At 37.1% G+C, this 21,072-nt stretch overlaps 1 protein-coding gene across 1 annotated transcript; it reads right to left on the bottom strand.

The window, feature by feature from the left end:
• Positions 1–2,046: 2,046 nt before the first annotated feature.
• On the bottom strand, positions 2,047–21,001 carry LOC139119862 (golgin subfamily A member 7-like). The gene is made up of 5 exons (XM_070683786.1): positions 20,947–21,001; positions 14,822–14,941; positions 8,097–8,249; positions 6,187–6,288; positions 2,047–4,959 (listed from the first exon to the last, which is right to left on the bottom strand). Exons 1-5 carry the CDS (start codon positions 20,980–20,982, stop codon positions 4,927–4,929), a joined length of 444 nt encoding a protein of 147 aa, XP_070539887.1. The 5' UTR covers positions 20,983–21,001; the 3' UTR covers positions 2,047–4,926.
• Positions 21,002–21,072: the final 71 nt, after the last annotated feature.

A 21,072-nucleotide genomic window follows, 5' to 3' on the forward strand; every position in this document is an offset into this window, starting at 1 on the left:
GGCATGTTCAGTTCATATCTGGTTTTTGTTTTTAATGTCAACTGTAATTTCATGAGTTACTCCCCAAAGCAAGTTGATATACACAGTATTCAGCTTATCAAATAAGCCTGTAAATGAGTAAACTGTGTTGTTATTGTTGATGAGTGAATTCTGGTCTGGACTAGAATTCAAATGTAAACAATAACAGTGCACTTTACACACGTAGACACTATGTTGACAAGCTAACTAGCTGGTGTTGCAACATTCTCTTTGGAGTAGACTAAAAACTTGCGATTGACATACAAAGCAATAATAATGAAAATATCACTAAAAGTTAGCCTTTCTGGTCCTTTAAATTGCACAATATTACTAAATGTAAGATTAGTCATGAACAATTTATTTATCACTGATATTTTAGTATTTTGACTTTGAACATTCTATGGAATAAATTCCTGGTCAACTTTGTGGTGGTTGAAATGTTCTCAATTGTGCACATCGGGGCTGTGAGTTTACACACAGGTCATGCAAACATGATAAATGTAATATTCTTGTACATGGTTATTTTGCAATAGTCAATGTTGGTTATGAGACCAGTGTCTTGTTCTTTTTCATTATTCTATTTATACTGGTTCTTTTCACTGACATCACGGAGTTGATAGAAACAAAGTGAATATTAATGTTTGGAGTTAACTTTGTGCATAAAATACAAAATTCCTAAAATATTGTGGGACTTTAGTAAATGCAATGACATGCACAGTTTTGCGAGTGTCTATGGTAACTGTGAAGTAGAAACATACAGCAATGTTCACCATTTAACTTTGAAAACAGCCAGCTTAAGATACTTGGACGTATAGACTGTATGCAAAGCTTATTCATATTTGGTAGTGTGGTATTTGCAACTTTCAATTTTGGAGCTATTTTGTTTATGAACATGAAAATGACCAATGCTAGATGAAATAGAGCAGTATATTTTTAAATGTGTTTCTGTTACCTCAGTTCTATATTAACTTTATACTATCACTTTATCGGTATGCTGGCAAGGTTTCTTTTTGTGGTCAGGTGAAATTATTCTGGGTCTTTAGATTTGCATATTTCTTTATTTTATGTGACAAGGTTTGTTAGTGAAATATTCATTTTGGTCCTACCGGTATAAAAACTCACACAGTGCCACATTGAGCTTGCTACTGTGAGTGCTCTGCCTGTACATAATATTCATGTCTACTCGTGAGAGAAGTTTGGATCTGACTTCAGTGTAACTCTATTGTGAAGTGTCTGTCAGTATAGAAATGTCTTCCGTGCTGAAGATATTCTACATTCTGATGACAGAATTGGAAACAGAGAGATAAGAGTTTCTGCACTGCAGAATTCCATGCATGATATGATCTGCAGCAAAACTGTCGAATGTAACATGTTACTGTTCATCACTAACCAGAGAGCTCTCCCACTGGACTATGTACTTTTAGTTTAGCCGGGCTATATATATATTTTGTCACCTGGTCACACTCACCTTTACCATTTCGGGATTTATTATCATCATCATGTGGATCACTTCATTAAACTGGTACTGCACTTCATCAATAATGTTGTTTTGTCTTTCATTTGACCATCCTTTTACAAATTGCAGGTCTGTTTCTAAGTTGTGATCGGCTGCTTAAGTATGAAAATTGTAAATTTATGTGGCCAGAAATTTTGACCCTTGGGACGTACATGTCGTAAAAACATGTATATTGGGGGAACTGCTGGTGTGAAGCAGTATCAGTAATAACATTACTCCTTGTATTCAGTTGGTCTCATGCAGGATGATGTCACGTCAGTCTTGACAATAAACAGACTTGCAGTTTAACCTTTCCAAAACAAAATAAACTTTCTCTTTGATTGTGAAGTTCTATCTACATGTATGCATGGCGAATGGAGTGAAAGTGCTTTTGAAAAATTTGCATCTGAAAATAAAAAGTGATATGAGGATATCAATCCATAGCATCAACTGGAAAAAGATTACACTTTGTTTCAAATCACGCATCTGTGGCTGCTTTGAAACTTTTGAAAAGAACACACGCACACACTTGGTATTATACAAACATTACAACAAAACCGTACTTTATTTCATTTCTCTTGATATATAATTTACTATCACCATCATTTTTTTAAGATGTCTCAATATGAGGTGTGTCACTGATACAACATGTGTGCTACCTATAAACCACCTTTCAAAATAATTTTCTGACAAAAAAAATCTTTAAAATATTTTTACATAAGCAATTAACAGAAAGCTGACAATACAAGTTTGAATGTCTTCATTCATCATATGAAAAAAGTATGTCAAAAATGAAAGCTAGTTTGCCACTCTTGTAATATGTGAATATAGACATAACTCATTGTACTGGTTTGACATGTATTTGACTTATTTGAGTTTCTAGGAATGTGTCTAAGGTACCTTAAAAATTGTGTTCTTAATCATCTGCTGTTGAGAAGCAATTTCATGGACTCTGTTTGTGGTATCAAGTTTAATGTTCATGGTCAGAGTCTAATATGTGCTTGACGTCTGTTCAGAGAGGCCTAGTACAGTTCAAATCTGATTTAGTATAGGTCCTGTCACCAGAATTATTGCGGCCAAAGATTAGGCGAGCACCGCCTCTTATTCACTATACCCAAATGTGTATACCCATACAGACGTGACCCATGATAAGTAAAGCAAAGTGTGTCTTACATCTGTGTCGAAGTGTAAAACTTAGTAATTAAAGCCCTATTTCGATAATGACATCACGCTTCGGCTAAGTCCTTATATACAGCATCACACCAGGGCATTGTATAAAAACCAACATATCAATTCTTGCGACTCAAAATGAATGTCTCCTTGACTTTGGTACATGAAATTTCTCTTTAATCCGCATCTTCTCTCAGGCAATGGGTGTTTGAACATGACTGATTTTGTTTTCCATACTCACACAAATGAAAACCCAAACTGAAATTACTGTAACTTCTTATTTGGTCATGTGTTAGTGCTAAACCAATGAAAAGACCTTGATTTGTTTGCTGTTTACAAGAACATGCTACAGTTTCATATTTACCTACATGTCTACAACTCTTGGCCTGCAAGTCACCGTCCTGCCAACTCAGTAAAAGCAGCAACAAACATTAACTTATTTCCACAAACTTTGCATATCTCATACAAGAAGTTACCATATTTGATCTCAGTTTGGCAGTTGAAATACCCCTGACATCTACAGACATTACTGAATTGCACTGACTTGACAGGACGATGACCCCCCAGGAAAGAAAATGAAATTTTGTTGATCTTGGAAGAAAAGATAATTTGTGAAAAGGAATTTGGTGTTTTTACAGCTGAAAATTTATTGTACTATAAAAGGAATGGCCTTTACTGTTGCTTTTTGAAATTTCTATCAGCATTCAGTTTCTTCACTATGGTGATGACCTTTGACCTCTGACATTTGCTTTGATCACACTGTCTGTAAGGCGTGGTTCAATAGATCTACAATTGTTGAATAACGGTGGAAGCATTCAATGGAATTTATAAAACCAAAGAAACTGTAATCAGTAATTGGGGAAACACTGGTCACATATACAAGTAATATTGGGATGTACAATACTTCCTGTAACAAGTTTTTAAATACGCAGAACAAATTTAAAACCGTTTGGTTGTTTGACAGGCTCTATCCCATGGCATACTGAATGCAATATCTCTTCTCTAAAAAGACTATGATAACAAAGTTTGTTTGGTAACATGCCATTGATGTTTTATAAATGTTGCTCATCTTGAAAAAAACATGAAAAGAAAATATAACAATACAGAGTGACTGCAAGAGTATTCCACAAGTAATTTTAAATCAGTTTGCCATAATTACAGGGCTTTCAGTTATGTACAATTGCAATGTGGCTAACAATTAAATATCTGCTTTGGTTGACGACATGTTCATATGCTTTGTCAAAAATGTGAAAACAGTCATAATATCAAACAAACACAACTTATCCTTTGTGCTTGAAAATAAAATACAACCAACATACTTGGAAAATATCTGGAATCCTAGTTAAAAATATTCAACATGCATTATGGATGCTATTTACAATGAGTATAACCTTCCCCATGAGTTGATCCCACCCATGAAAAGCTTGACAAATTTATGCTGACCCCAAGACTTTACCAGATACAGGTGAACATATGCAGCATTTCTCTAAAATCATATTGTGGTGTAAAAATCTTTGTCAGAATTATCAGGTTCAGGGGTGGCGAGGTGTCATACCAGTGTTCATGATTGTATGTAGAATAGATTATCCAAACTATCCATAGAATGGTGAGGATTCATCGAACCAACTCCAACCATTCTTAAACTGGGTTTATATGACCGTGCAAACTGTATGACGCTACAGCCACTTGAATGAAACTGTCTCATTACCTACTTCCCCTAAAAAACAAAATTCTATAATATTAAACATGATTTATCTTATAGAATGAAGCAAAAGATACGCCCTGTGCCTTGGCATATTGCAAACAAAAAAGAATGATTGTCTGTGGTAGAAAATGTTGAGACCAAAATGCATCTTATCAACTTTGTCTTCAACAGTATGAAACTATCAAATCTTATTCTACTTCCACAGATATTTTCGCAGGCAATGTTTCTGAATATTGGAGTCCTTTCAAAATATCATGAACATATGAACATATAGTACATTGAATTGCGATATCCTATACTGTACACTTACAAAAAACATTTTTTTTTATCATTACCTTGCTTTGGTGCATTCTAATAGTAAAGCTTCTGGATTTGCAAATTTAGCCATTCCTAAACTAGATTCTGTGTTCTGAACTTATCTTGCTGTCATTACACTGTCGGCTATTTATTCTACAGTATGTGCAAATATCAACTGGAATCTGTACATGCCATAAAAATACCATACGATTTAGTGAAAATAAACACTGTTGGGTCAACATCATTTGTCTTGCCGCAATACACAGATTTCAATCTGAAGGACACGTTAAGGATGGTACAAGATGCATTATGTTGGTATCATACAACTGTGTATGAAGGTTCCTTAAAGCATCCATGATGACTATTAAAGAGTGATCATTTTTCTCCTTCAGAATCTCTCCATGTGGTGTTTCTGTACTTTGTCTATTGTGTCAGTTCAGAAAAATGTGTACACCTGATGAAATTTGCAACTTTTTTCATGCCCTAGGACAAAGGGCTAGGATGGAGGGCCTACATGTTATGCTTGGCAGTGCATTTTTCAACAACCCAACCATATCAAACTCACCCTTTTAAATAATGAAAACTGGATGGAAATTAAAGTATTTTCACATCACACAATCAGTATTACTACCAAACAATTTATTAGTATTTTCAAAAGTCTGCACATGATTTGTCTTTGTAATAGTACTCTGACAGATGGTTATTTGGCATGTGAATCTGTGTCCGGGAATAAAATTCAAGCTAGATCAGAAAGCCCTCATTTTAAACAGCACTGCAACTGTCTGTAACAACATGTCCAGATCACATGATTAGAACATAACGTATCTCTATCAAAAATAAATGAATCAAATATCATTATCTTCTTTACCAACATTACCAAAACTTTGACTCTTTTTTTCTTTACATGTACAATACAACTATGTTGTCCACTGCATATTATTACCTGCTTCTTACCTTATGGTGGTGAAGAAGATAATGATATTTGATTCATTTATTTTTGATAGAGATACGTTATGTTCTAATCATAGTTGTATTGTACATGTGAAGAAAAAAAGAGTCAAGGTTTTGGTAATGTTGGTAAAGAAGATAATGATATTTGATTCATTTATTTTTGATAATGATACGTTACCAAAACCTTGACTCTTTTTTTCTTCACATGTACAATACAACTATGTTGTCCATTGCATATTATTACCTGCTTCTTACCTTATGGTGGTGAACCATGAAAATTACTGAGAACACCAAGCTGTACTCGCTACAGAAAATGTCTAATTGCAGTCAAGTAATGTGCATCGTTTTTTCTTATTGATTACTAGAAGGCATGGGTATATGAATATTAAATTATTTTAGTGCACTTTCTTTTCCTGTATTGATTATTATATGCATGGGCATATAAATATTAAATTCGCTGTTGTAAATTGTATTCATCAGGAGAATAATAGTTTTCCTGCATTGTTGTGGTTTTCTATTCAAGAGAATAGTGTATTTGTTTAAAGGATACAACCCGAAGACCTCTCTCCATTGGATCTGTGATCATGAGTCCCCTAGGCAGATAAATATTTTCATTCTGGTCTTGTGCAAATAGTGCTATTCGTTTTAAACACTGAAAGGCAAAAATAACCAAGTGAGTGTCTGTGTGAAACAATACAGAAACAAAAACTTGCTAACTTTGAAGGATAAATTCCCAAAGTAATTTCATTTCCATCGCAACTGATCAACGCTGGTCTCAACACCCCATGCAGCTATTGTAACATTACATCCAAGTGTGTTGGACCATTTATATATTGTGGTCTTTCAGATTGACTTACACACTTGCATGTTCATCACACACGTTTTCTTCCAAAGAATACACAGAATGTGTTGATAAGCCAGACATTAAAGTTGCTAACTCAATTATTGGTTCTATTTATGTGTGTGAGTGGCTAATGTTGTCTGTGTCAGCAGTCAATTGCCTTTCTGTTTACTTGAAAGAGGTCATAAACTGGCACCCTGTGTTCTGTGTTCTTTACAGGCTACATAAGAAAACAACTATTTTGTTTAGCAATAAAGTTCTTACATTTTGAATAAGGGGCATATTCATTTTAGTAACCATGTTTTTAATTACTTTTGTTTGAGTGTCAGTCTTTCAACCCTGCCATTTTAAAATAAGGATGGATAATGCACATACTCTTGTTCCAAGTGAAATATCACATTTCAGAAAATAGTATCAAGTATTTGACTTAAATTTTTATCATTAATACTAAAATTGTGGTTTCTTACCCCAAATATGCACCCCTTCATCCTTCATGTAAACTATTGCTATTATAATAAACTTTAGATTCACTGCTTTTTGAAAATATATAGTATGAGGGGTTTCCTTTTCTTCTTAGTCCAGAAATATTCCTTTGAAAAAAACTGTATTGGCAATGTGCAGCTCCACCTTTAGTTGTCAGGGCAAGTTTTCAGCCAACTACTCACGGTGAGGTAATTGACACAGTTAATTCACTTTGTTTATGCATATTACCGTACTCGTCCGAGTATAAGCCCCTGCTCGTGTATAAGCCCCCCTACTGATTTCAGAGGATTTTAGAAAATGCATTACATCCGTGTATAAGCCTCTACCCTAGTGTAACTCAAATACAGAAAGGTTAGGAGAGTATATTTGGTCATTTAACTTGGTAAAATTACTTTTAGATAATAAAGAAACTATTAAAAGATGTTAAAACAATGGGAAACTGGAGTTCCCTTGACATCATAAGGAAAATGACATGCTTTACCAGTACTATCTTGATTCTTTGACCCTGCTCACCCCTGTCCCTTAAATAGAATAGTCTCACTCACGTCCGCCATTGTTCATTTTCATTCACGGCCACGATGTTTTCATGCTTGAAACATGCAATTTCTTTTGTTTGAAGCAATTATCCTTTCATTTGTGAAGACTTTTCCTGGTGACTATTACAATTTTCACTGCTATGTTGTTGTTTTCACAAGATGTAGACAGTTTGATACTGGAATATTGAGTTGCCTTTCCGTGTAGGCAATGCATGCCTGTTCACATTACTGTTGATCAGCACCATACATGATGTCTTTGTTTCAAGTTTGGGTTTGTTTTCGATGCTGAAATTTCACCAAAATGTCACTTCTGTATTCAGAGATTGTACAATCAATTTCTTTGGATGAGTAAGTCGATTTTGAAAACGATAGAAAGATCGAGTGGTGTTGAAAAAAATAATGCATAAAATTAGCATAAATTAAGCGTCCATGGCAGATAACATGGGGTTGCTCGAGTATAAGCCCCTCCCCTAGTTTTACCGCTGTTTAGTGTTGCCGAACCGGGGGCTTATACTCGGACGAGTACAGTATCAAGAGTATCCAAACAAAATGTTTTCAGGCTGCATGTCACAGTAGTTCAATCCTTAAGATGGTACCTACCTTTTGGTAATGTGTATCCATACAAATGAATATTGTGTACGCAGTTAAACACGCAAGACACCCCTCGCAGTATGCTCTTGATCCTACTGCTTCTGCCTCTGAGAAGATTTCATTGATTTCGTTGATGGTATATTGAAAATTGCTTTGATCAATCTGCACAGTGAAAGACAAGTATGTCAAAAAGTGCATGACTAGAATCTGTGTCCAGACAGCTGTGATTTTTATATCATCAAGGACAATGCTGTCAAAATACACATATATACAGTTGAAAATCACAGAAAAATAACAAAAAGCCTTTGACAACATCGTTCACATTTGTGAGGCACATGTTTCAACACGTGAAAATGGAAGAATGGCACTGATGGAAATCAATAGAAATTCATTGTGATAATGCAAGAAAGAAGAAACTGTTGAGCTTTTCATCTGCAGAGAATTTGTATCCTGAATTTGAAAAAATACCGATATGAAGATAATATTCATAGGGATAGAGCTTTATGACCTTCATGGGGAAATGATTTATGATGTTGCATTTATTAGCATATTAATAAATTAAATGGACTGCTAGACAAATTTTTGTACATAAGTATTAAGTCAAGGGAATAATATAGGATTGTTGATAGTGCCAAAATGTACTGCAATGAACCAAATGGGAGACATATCTTTCATACAGTTGTGCATTAAGGTAGTGACTCGGGTTCCTTTGTAAATTTTAGCGATTTTGTGATTATTTCATATTCTGAACCCCTGAAATATGATCTTTTTATTAGAGAAAACTGTGAGGTAACATTGTACTGGAAAATGTCTTAAATTTTAGTGAAAACACGGCCTTCTAACCACTGCGCGAGTTATTATTTTCTTTTTGTTTTAACGGTCCGGATTACTGTCAGCGTTATCGTTATACCTTGAGGAGATTATGTAAATTTTTACGCACCATGTTGCGCATGCGCGCACGTCTTCATAAGAGACGCTATCCAACAATGGCTGATGACTGCCGGCAGTATAAGCAGTGTAGAAAACGCAAACGGGGCCGAAGAAGCAAAATGGAAAGCTGATGGACGCGATGTTGTGTGTTGGCCGCTACAGCTAACACACAGCATCGTACACAGGGCTAGCGAGAGAGTTGCCGACATCGACGGTTATTTACGAAAAGTGAATAAAAGACTGGCATTTTTGGAAGCGATCGAGTAGCTGAGGTAAGCAGGGATACGACTTGGGCCCAAGAACGCTGAATTTCGACAGTAATTTGGCTTTTTACGTCAAGTCCCAAAATGGATTTGAAGTCACCGACCCTACGTTCTGGTCTTTGCAGGGTTGTGGTGAGCGAGGCGATTAGCTGTAGCGGAACACATAGCATCGTACGCCGGGCTATAGATTACACTGCCGTCCAAAGAGAATCTATTTAATTTTCACTGGAAAATATGGTTCTATAACAGCAGCCCATATCTTGGACAGGTGCAGCCAACGAACAATGCACTTTTAAAAAGGTCCTTACTATGATAAGATACATGTTGCATGACAAATAATGTGAACTGACTAAATTTAAGTCAAGTGGGTAATTAATTAGCTGTTCATAATTTGCCCTCCCACAGAAAATTTTTCGACTTACTCTCCCACTCTCAAACTTCATTTTTACCCACTCCCCACTTATTTTTGCCTGTTTCCCCTTCCCACTGTGAATTTTTGAAGCTCCCTCGCCCTGTGGCGAAAAAAAATTGCCAATTTCCCCTGCCCTGGAAACAATTCCCCTCAAAAAGTTTTTCGCCAAGCCCTGTCCCCAGGACAATCAACCGATATCCGCCCTGCCCTACAAAACAAACTAAAATTTGCTCCCCTACCACCTAAAAACATGTCCCCTGCCCTAGCAAAATTAAAATTTCCCCTGCCCTCAAAAATTGCTCCTGGAATAGCTTTTTCGATGAATAGCTCCGTTGGCTGCACCTGTCTTGGACTTAGTTTGTCCATGGATGTAGGAAGCATGGTTTGTCCAATTTGTCAATCCGACACTGTAATGTCGGTCTAGAGCACAGCAACGTACGCGAAACGTCGCTTCACGATCGTTGCCTGTCAATTTCTATCTGTGGTCAAGAGAGTGTCGCTGGGTGTCGCGATATGTCGCCGTTTCAATTTTACAATGAGTGAATCTGTCGAGTATCGCCTCAGTCGTTTATTTTAAGTCATGAAGAATCGCTTTTACGTGTAACTGAAGTTGATTTTGGTTTCATATTCGAGGCCATAATAGTACATGTCACAGTGGAAAGCGAAATAGCGCACGAAAACCCGGTCATTTTTTATGGTGAGCAAAAGGACTGCAGCAGATCACATGTGAAAACCACTAAAACAAGTGCGACTTTCCCGCATTCCTCAAGTTGAACTTCTCAACTACAGAATTTTTTAGAGCATCGAGAGTTGGTCGTCTCATCTCCGAAAGCAAGCAAGCAAGTGACGTCTTGTACTATAGGCACAAAAATCGGCACTAAAATGAACTGGGCAACCATTTCACACTTGGTACGTGCATAAATTACGGGCTGTGAGACCGGAAGTCGAGCGCTTGCGAGAGAGCGAGCGCACGTCGTCGGCAGAACGCAGACCTGTTAACCATTCCGGCTGTATGATTTTTTTAAACTTTTCTCGTCTTGTAACCAGACTCTAACCGTTACCAAACAGTGTACAGTTAATATAATTATAAGCTAGATACGTATTTGACAAACAGATTATGCCCTGAATTATCTTTCTAGTGTTTATCGTGTAAATAGTACCCACCGCTTACGCTGACCAGCCTCACGTTTCTACGCACAATTTTCATCATTTTTAGGCGAACTAATGTTCAGGACTTGTCAGAAATTCTCTAACCTGATGCCCAATATTTAACCTAGACCCAGATCGAATAATTTGTTTTGAAACGCACAAAAATCCGACTTTTTTCGGCGATATTGTGTGAAAAATGGGACGTTTACACAAATCGTCGATTTTCTCAGTTCCGATTTTTGCTATGTATGCGCACCTTCAAATGAGTGTAAGTCGGCGACGCGTGGGCGGATTTCCCCGATTCTTCGCATGCTAACACTTCATGAATAGACCTGAAAAACCGTGTCTTAGATTTTTGATAAACCCCCCTGAAGTGACGATAACTTGACAAACGTGAACAAAAGCCGATAATTTATGCGAAAATCCGACAGTTCACACTTCGAAGGCTCACTGTGCAGAACACAAAAGCGAATTTCAAAAATCCAAACACGGTTTTCCCCCCTGTATATCCAGCTGTCTAGTGCCGTTAACAGATCACTTAGGGGTGCTGCCAATTCTTACTTATACTCTTTTAAGTGAAAAAATTCAAAATCACATGTTTTTGACTTAAACAAACATACCAATGCATGTTTTGACAACTAAACAAAATTTTTACCTTCTTCAAATATAGACCTATTAGAAAATGTACCACATGTTGGGTGTGAGACCCTGTTTTCTATGTGAAACTTTTGATTGAAAATATGTGTCAACGAAACTGAGTCACTACCTTAAATCATGGCTGATGGATACAAAATCACAAATATTGCCTGAATTTTTACAAACACTCTTCTAACATGATAATAAATCTAGAAGGCGCAAGAATAGCAAAATTGTGCATTAGATCAACTGATTGTCAAAATATTCAATAGAATAACAGTGCATCAGAAAGAAGTGGTCAGGAAATATGTAATATACCAAAACTCTCAAACCATGTGAATGTCCAATACAAGGTGACATGCACTTGTACTGAAGCAAAGTCCCTTTCATGCTGTACCGTTATATTTGTAAAATATGAAATCCATATCCCTAATCATATGTATGCAATATGGTCAAGAGTTAAAAATCAAAGAATGTAAGTAAAATCAGCATATGCTGTGGTTGCTTGCTGATGACCCCTATAGCTAAGTTAGCATCATGTTATGAATCTCAATTCTGATCACTGGGTATTCAGCACTTTATTGCCATTGGAATGACAATTCTGTAGTCACATTGATTGGCACATACACCAGCTTGCAAGCATTTCTTGATTGACTCAAATACTTTGGAATGGTCAAAGGCACTCTTCTTGAGTGCAAAAAAAGTCTGTTGCCATACTTAGTATGCCAGTTTGAACTCTGAGGTCAAAGGGTCAGCAGCTGTTTGTTTGGGCGAACCCTGGTCTTTCCTGTATTGCTTGGAAATGTTTAGGCATGGACAAAACATCAAATTTAAAATATTACAATCTTAGCCCAAGCATGGTGCTGTTAGTCAACATACATTTGAGAGTGGTGACAATGATTTGACTTGCACTGTGCTGGAGTACATGAAATATGGTTTTTAAATAAAACATTCATGTAAATAGCTATGCTGCCATCTGAATTCATTCCTGTTACAGTATCTGCATTTTTGTAATTTGTCTGTATCACCATTTAATGACAACTTTAACCCTTCTACTTCAAAGTTCAAATATCACCATCAGGCAAAGTTGGTTATAATAAAACCAGTGAGGCATAACATGCCCCATAAGTTGCATTTTAACAAGGACTTGAACATTTGAAGGCCCCAGAAAACATAGATGCTGTGAACATGACTTGTAATGACTCAACCTGTGGTAACATATCATGCCCTGTAGGTGAAAATGTGTACAGTTATGAGAATGCATAGGAGTGGTGGAGATGGCCACATCAGTGTTCTCCCTAGGATCAAGGGCAAGCATGTCGGAAATTTGCATAAAATTTACATAATTAATTTGCATACATTAACATATATTTAAATACATACACACATAAAACAGTCACCGCAAATTGTAGTCATTTAACATGCGTTTTATTTACTTACACACACTGCTGCATGAACATACATATCAGGGGAATAAACAATTTAGTTTACAGGTAGCACCATGAATTCATACATGAAAACTGAACGGTCACATCTTGGTTTCTTCAGCAATCCAACTTCAGTTGGAAAAATTCAACTCGTACGCTCATTGCATGGAGAAACGTTTGCGATGAAACATTGCGTCACTTGTTTACGAAATTATACAGAGCAACGAAGCCACACAATCAGGGCTGTGTACCGGGTACTACCCCAGCGAGTTTTTGAGCACATGATTACGGTCACGGTCCCAATGAATAGAGGGACTGTTACGGTTTACCATAACATAAAATTCAGACATATTTACACGAATGATAGTCACCAAAATTTATGAAACGCCTGTCGTTTTAGTAACTTGCCTCCTTAGCGAACCTGAAACGAGACCTGCACTTGAAAACAGCGCGAAACGCTAGCGCTCAAAGCCCACACATCGACCGCCATCTTGGAAATCGCCTGACCTGTTTACGTCACATGGCACTGTAGACATCATTTCGCGACCAAATGTTAATCCAAACTCATATTTTTAAAAACTTTGCGCGAAATAAAAAAAAGATTACAAGAATGCAAAAGAACGATTGTACGGTTAGCCAAAAAACTTGTAAAATTACAGTGACCCCAACATTGAGAAACTAGGTCAAGTCAGCGTAGCGTAATATGACGCACACGTAACGTGTGCAGCCCACGGACTCTACCGTTCTCCTGCTCTGATACTTTCACCGTTTGTCTCAACAACAAGAACAGAAAAATAATTAAAATACAAATGCACATTCGTAATACTGCCATGGAGATTTCATGTAGACTAACTGTCATCAGGTATAGACGCCTTATAAACCTTTCTTGAGGGTCGCAATTTTGACTGATAGCTTTGACCACCAGCATTTTCACGGCGTCGACGTCACTGTTATCCCCCCACGTAACTTGATAAACGGCCATTGACACGACGCTCGATCAACATGATCAAAGTCGCGGCCACACCGATGTGCCGCTCGGCCGGTGTTTTTCAACACCTTTGTACGTGTCAATTGATTAATGTAAACTCGTCAATCAACACGAAAAAGTCTATTCAGGACTAAAAACGATGTTGATAAGGCTAGTTTTGGCAGATGTCCCATGCCAATGAATACACTGAGCCGTCAAGTGGGGCTGTCAATCAAGGGTGTCGGGAAAAATCTGAAGCGTCACGGCATTGTAGCAAGCATCACGGCGATCAAGGCAAGCGTCACGGAGACGTGATGCTTGAAGGGCCTAGGGAGAACACTGCCACATGTATCTTTGAATGACCCATTCCAATACATTTTAACAAATGAAAAATTTGCTATATGTAGCTTTTATTGGCACAACAATTTTAAATCAGTCCAATAATCATAACAGTTATCTTCAAAATCGGAGAAAACTTTGAGTGGTTTGAGCATGCATATGAGTGTCCATGTTAAGGATGTTGCCATATCAGCATATTGACTCTTTAGGCTTGGTCCTAGTCTGACATATGCAAGTGTAGAAAGCAAGTCAACCGTCCTGTCCAAGCCGGCAAGGTGATGATATTTCAGATTAAGATAACCCACAAGACATAAAAGGAAAGAACGTAGCCAGTCCCATTTTTTCAAGGTCTATGGTTAGACCAATGTTCTCAACAGCTTGAAAAAACAGAAGGACGGCACACTGATATAACAATTCATAGTTTGCATATTCTTTTTGTTGTAAAAATGTATCCTTTGGTATGCTTATAACATATGACTGGATTGCTCAAAAAACAGACGGGTGGTCAAACCTGAAAAAAAATATCCTTGTTGAGAACCCCGAGTTAGACAGTTCAATTCGTCATTTTTCTTACTTTCCTAAATGCTAAACTGTTGACATATGCTTCTTACCTTGCCTTCAAGTTCCTGAGGAAACCTTGTTTGGAATTTCACTCCTGTACCATCTGAGTAATCTCTTTGGATGAAGACCTTGGAAACAACTTGTCTGGACAGACTATCCAGAGGCTGTGCCTGAAAATAAAATTGATGGTCATTTAGTTTTCAAATTTACAGACAAGAAATGAGTACCGGAAAATATATATACACATATATGTCTGCAAAGCTCAAAACCAATGGTGGTCTTGCATCCAATAGTCTTTCACTTTTTCATCTGGACCACCTTATTTGGATGTTGGCGGTCCAATTTGCACCACTGCAAATATCTAACAATTTTGCAATGATTGGTTACCTTGATGATTGTAAGAAATTCAACATTCATTGTTCAAAGGTCAACAGCAAGCAGAGCTGATTTACCCACTCCTACTAGTCCTAGCTGTCACTCATTTAGTATTATCAAATCAGTATTACCAAATCAACACATTTCCATATATATCCACACAGTACAGACAACCAGGGTGTCAGGGGTGCCATGAAACTTACATCAATATGCAATTGTGTCATGTATGACATTCTGCATCAGTGTTGGGCATCCTTAACCCTTTTCCTGCCAAGTCCATATTTCACCACCAGGTCAAGATGGCAAAAATTAATGGAACACAGCATATTCCATATGGTGTATTTTTACATAATACTGTACATTTGAAGGCTGTTTAAAACATAAATACTGTAAACTTGATTTTTTGGGACTAAAGATGCTATAAAATACCAAGCCAAGTGGGTGAAAATACGTCATGTTTTGGCTCAATACCACTTTTTACTGACTTGGCTGATGGGGAAATGATACTGTCTGGCAGGAAAAGGGTTAATACCAGTAGATACAAGATTCAATAATGCACATCTTAATAAATTATTCTAAAGAACCCATGACATTTTGCATCACTGTGAGCATTGCCAACAGATACCAGATACGACAAGCATATTCTCGTACATGCTGTTAATAAACAAATGTATTCAACAGTTGATTGTTTTTGGAGTTTTACTAGGTTTTATGGCAGAATTTTATATGATTAGACATGGTAAAAAAGTGCTGAAATTCTTTTACATGTAAAATGTAAGCAGTAAGGACCATTTTAGCTTGGATTCAGCTGAGTTTCTAAGGCAAGTGAAACCATATACCCTAAACTTAGGGTCTATGGTGAAACCTGAAGCTAACTGGATGGAAATGTCAGCTGCAGTACTGTTCAGTCCTCTGCCAGTGAAGCAAAAAACTGAAATGGTGAAAGCATCAGATGTGTAAAGCAAAACATCCTCTCTGAAAGACAATAACCAGGACAGTGCTGTACTATCTTAGAAAAAAAGTGGTCAAAAAGACATGAAGAACTGGGTGACTGGTTGTATTTTAACCCAATATTGACAACATAGAGAAGTACTGTCACTGGCAATGACACTATTAGCCACAATAAACCTTTGTCAATATTTGATGGTAATAAAATAGCATTCAAGTTGCATAATTTGAGTGACCATCACATTTTCAGTTTAGACCACCAAAATATATTTTTGGAAGTCTACATGGACAACCGTGTTAAATTGTCAATTTTAAAGCTTTAACATTCGTTTTTATCAAACTCTGGCACTGAGGCTGTATTGCTTGTAGGTTCTTTGGAAAGTGAACCATCAAGATCGTATTATACATGTAGATGAATTACTTGTGGTCATCCTGTCTGTACACAGCATCTCCTATGAGCAGGAAGTGATATGAGACTTTTTGTCTAGCCAACTGAAACATTTGAAAATGATAAGGCCGTAGAAAAATTTGATGGTGTTCAAATTTAACAAGTGAAATAAGTGTGGAAGCTGTGCAAATTCTGACATGCTGGCACTCTTGGTGATGGTCATGAAAATGTAATTTGTGTGCCAAATGGTAAAGTACCTTTCTTACATAAAATTAATATTCAATTTTTAATTGAAATGCTTTTTGTAGGAAAAATTGTCACATGGGAACATAAACTTTTAGGCAAAAGACAACATAATGGTCTTACAATTAAAATGTACATATCTATGCATTGGAATGAAGTATACTGTCCAGTATTAGTATCACAACATACACCTACACTTTATAAACTTTTTGATGAGTAATAGAATAATATAATACAGCAAAAAGGTTTCATAAAGAAGTGGTTGAAACAATATTAAAGTGGACAAAAATATTTATTAATACTTAACAGAGGTTTTTAAGCTGAGATTAGTGACTGTAGTCAAGCCATTGAATCTATATGTTTCATCAAAAATAATAATTAACAGATACCCTCGGCATATCTATTACTACTTTTTGAATTAGGAAATAACGTGACAAACAAATAAAATTACAGATGTCAATGTTAATAATCCACTAAATGTCTATGCATAGTACCAGCAGATGGCATTGGCTTTCTGGTGATTTATTTGAAATCGCATTTACAATGAGAGGTCACAAAATTTGTAACCAGCGTTCTCCCTGAATAAGGTAACAGGGGCGTGGCGCCCTCTTGTAAATTCCGAGCGCCCCCTTGCCAGAAATGAAAAAGATTTATTTTTTTGAAACATAAAACAATAAAATGTACGGGGAAAAAAAAGTTGACAGTGATTTACAAGCAAAATGCGAGCGTGAGCGTCGATCCTAGCAGACTGCAAACGTAATTCTCATCGATCTTGCAAATCTCGCGAGTTTGTGATGTCATCCGAGATCATAAGCCCATGTGCAACTCATCGTAGGCAGCCATATTTGCATGGCTCAGTCCGTAACGTTACGTTAGCCACGGTCCCTCCATAGGGACCGTGCATTAGGTAACCGACTTAGCTGAGTAAACATGGCAAGGAGCTGGAGGGTAACCAAGGACAGCAGAGTACACTGAAGTTTTTATGGGAGGTTAGAATTTTGTTTGTGTATTCCTTCCCAAAGCAAAACAACCTAATGTTAGGCTCGGTCGGACGTGTATGAGGATGAGAACACGTGAGTGTTATGGTGATAATTTTGACATCGATGAATAAATGTATGTCTCTAGACTCGCTATGTTTTCGTTTTCAAATGTAATCTTCATAATTGAAATCAGTGAACTGTAATAAAAGTTATGAAACACTGTCTCAGATCTCCTTTCCTTAGAGTTTTTATACGAAAAAAATCTGAAAAAAATACTCCCCAAGTGCCACCAAATAACACCATTTTAATCTCTGTTTTTCAAAAGCTCCAAGGCAGGAGGGGGACACCCCCCTCCTGACCTCCCCCCGCGACCGCTAAAGCGGTCACTTGTGGTGCTTCACACCACGTCTTCGCCCTCTTATAAAAAAATCCTGGGGAGAACACTGATTTGTAACCAATATACATGAAAAAAGTTTAGCTATCAAATCTGGATGTTTGTGGGTATATGTGGTATAGATAACTTATCTGTCTATCTGTCTTCCTGATGGTCGGTCAACACTGCTTTTATTCAGTTATATTTTGACTTGTTGATGAGGAAGTTGGAGAATCGTCATCATTTTAGACATTCATTTGTGACCCGTCAACATGATATCAATGCAGCACTCGGCAGTATTATAAAATTTCCGCAAACCTTGTCAGGATGGTAGTGAAGACTACAACTAAGTACAACCAAACAGTGTGCATTCTTTGACCCTAATGATTGCTACAAAAGATGTCAAACAAATCACTTGCAAGGTTTTCTTTACATCTCTGGTTACCTTTATTAAAAAAAATTTCTTCAAAACTTCAAATGACTTACAAACATGATGTGAACAGTCTTTGATCATCTTCACTTTCTAAAATAACACTTTAAATTAGCACAGGTCCAGACTGTTCCTTTCCACTATCTGCAATGACCTTATGAATGTGCCAAATGAGACTTTACTATTTACTCAGATTAATTTGGACAACTTGTACTTGAGTAAAGGGAAATTAATAGTTTGGGAAAATGGTTAGGTAACGAATGCTCAAAGTGTGGTAGCTTTATGACCTTAAATTTGACAATCATAAAATTGTAGCTTAGGGTTAACATATATAATATGTACAATGTTGAATTATCACACATCATCAATACATCTAAATTTACATTATGCTATTAGTATATGGTATATTTCTATTTTGATTGCATGAATTTCTTTTCAAAATCAGAGTGTGCTTGACACCATTTAGTGTATTGAGAAACTTGGTGGAATTGAAATTCATGTTTTGTTCTTCTTTAGCATGAACCATACTTCTTTTGATCAAGAACTCCTGTGCTAACTGCAAGAAATTTAATATTTGGCACAACTTCATTTTATTTCTCCAGTTAAATGCAATAACAAGAGATACAGGAATATTTTCATATTTTTATATCATTTCCAAATGTTTCATTAACCCTCAGCCCTGATATTGAGATTGTAATTACCAATTTGAAGTGGTTTCTGATTGTACTAGAGGATACTGCCCTTGTTTGTAAAGTGAGCTCAATAATCAATGCATGAGGTAACTGGTAATTGAGGTAACTGGTAATTTCATTATTGAACTGTTATGGCCCAAGTCATTTTGGTCCGGTATTTTCCAGCCCCAAGTCCCTTCCGCACCATGAAACAAGACATTTTGGCACCCCTGTTTCTGATATTTTAATGTGCTCTTTTTGTTTCATTTAATTATTGAACATGCTTAGTGTTCTTGTCAAACCTTATACATCTTGTATAATGATTTATTTTTCAGTTTTTGCACGTCATACTCTTTCAAGTGCCGCAGCCAAAGTCATATGTGTAACCATAGACCCTTGAGGGTCTATGGTGAAACCTTTGTCTTCACACCTGCAGCTGCACAGCTACTGCTGTGATAAATGATGACAATGTATACACCTCTATTCCGGAAAAAAAACATTTCACTCACACTTACATGTATTGTTGGCCTGGTGTACAATGAAAGTTTGTGGTGATATGTGTTTGTATCATGGCAATCACAGTTTTTATTGTTGTATCATGGTAGCCTAATATTGGTTTGATTATTGGGAAAGAGGGTCGTGCCGAAATGTCTTGGATTGTGGTGTTGAAATAACCTGGGGCAGGAATAAATGGCGCTGAAACGACTAGGGCCACAATGGTTCAGAGCCAAAATGTCTAGGAAACCCTGCACAAACATACACTGTGGTTTAATGTTGTCAACCTGGGACAAGAGATCGGCTGGGGCTGACTCGCAGCGTGTTTGCAAGGTTATATCTGATTGGTCGATTGTCACTATTCACAGCCACTTAGGGAGTCTATTTGTATTGTTTTCATTATATTGGTAAGATTCAGCCACCCAATTGGATAACAGCTTCGAAATCGCTGCGAAGAGATACAAAGGTAGTATCTCGCTTCTAGAGTCTATGTACCAACACACTGTAATTAGGTGCTAACGAGACAAATGCTATGTATTTGGTGACATCTCCGTGTCAGTAAATGAAAGAGAAGCAGGTGATTTTTTTAACTTTCAGAATCAACACACTATCTATGTCCCTCTGCCTGATTCACATTTTTATAGAGGAAGCATTTATCTCAAGATTCAACTATGGGTAGAAAAGGGACGAAATAGCTCCCTGACACTTACAACGAGCACTTGTTGATGTCCACAAAGGTCGAGTTAGTGGCCATATGTAAAATATAACACATCTGGCTGTCCGACCAACCACAGTCCCTAGGGTCTGTGTACCAACACAAACTGGCCATATCGCAAAGCGATTGTTGTTGGTTTCAACACAGTCCTTTTGTGGAGGGACCGTGGTTTCAACTATGGGGTCCTTGCTTGAACTCGCGTCATTCAGAACGATATTCTTTAACAACCGCTCGTGGATCTGAGCATTCATATTGCATGGTGGCTTGTTACGCCCTCAAAAATGAATATTGCCGTTCGCGTGTTTTTTGTCTCTTGGAGCTTAAAGATTATTGATACAAAACAGGAAACAAACGTCAACGTTGCTAATTTATCGATTCAATGATTATAGAGCTCAAACATTAACGGGATTGACTAATTCAAAGGTACAAATGAAGTTTCCAAGGCGTCCACCGCTGTCGAAAAGAAAGAATATCACTAACAGACTTCTGACTGCATTTTGAAATTGAAAACTTCTCAAAAGTTGACAAATTACTAAGATTTGTATAAGGTAACGTACCTGATGACTCGACGCCATTTTGGGTTGAGATGACATGACATCCGGGAAGTTTCTGCACTGTGACCTTTCTTATCTGGACGATTGAGGGCGCTTCGCAACAACAGGACAGGCTGACAGGTTTTATCA

The sequence above is a fragment of the Ptychodera flava genome, chromosome 20 (assembly GCF_041260155.1).
Source record: "Ptychodera flava strain L36383 chromosome 20, AS_Pfla_20210202, whole genome shotgun sequence".
NCBI lineage: Eukaryota > Metazoa > Hemichordata > Enteropneusta > Ptychoderidae > Ptychodera > Ptychodera flava.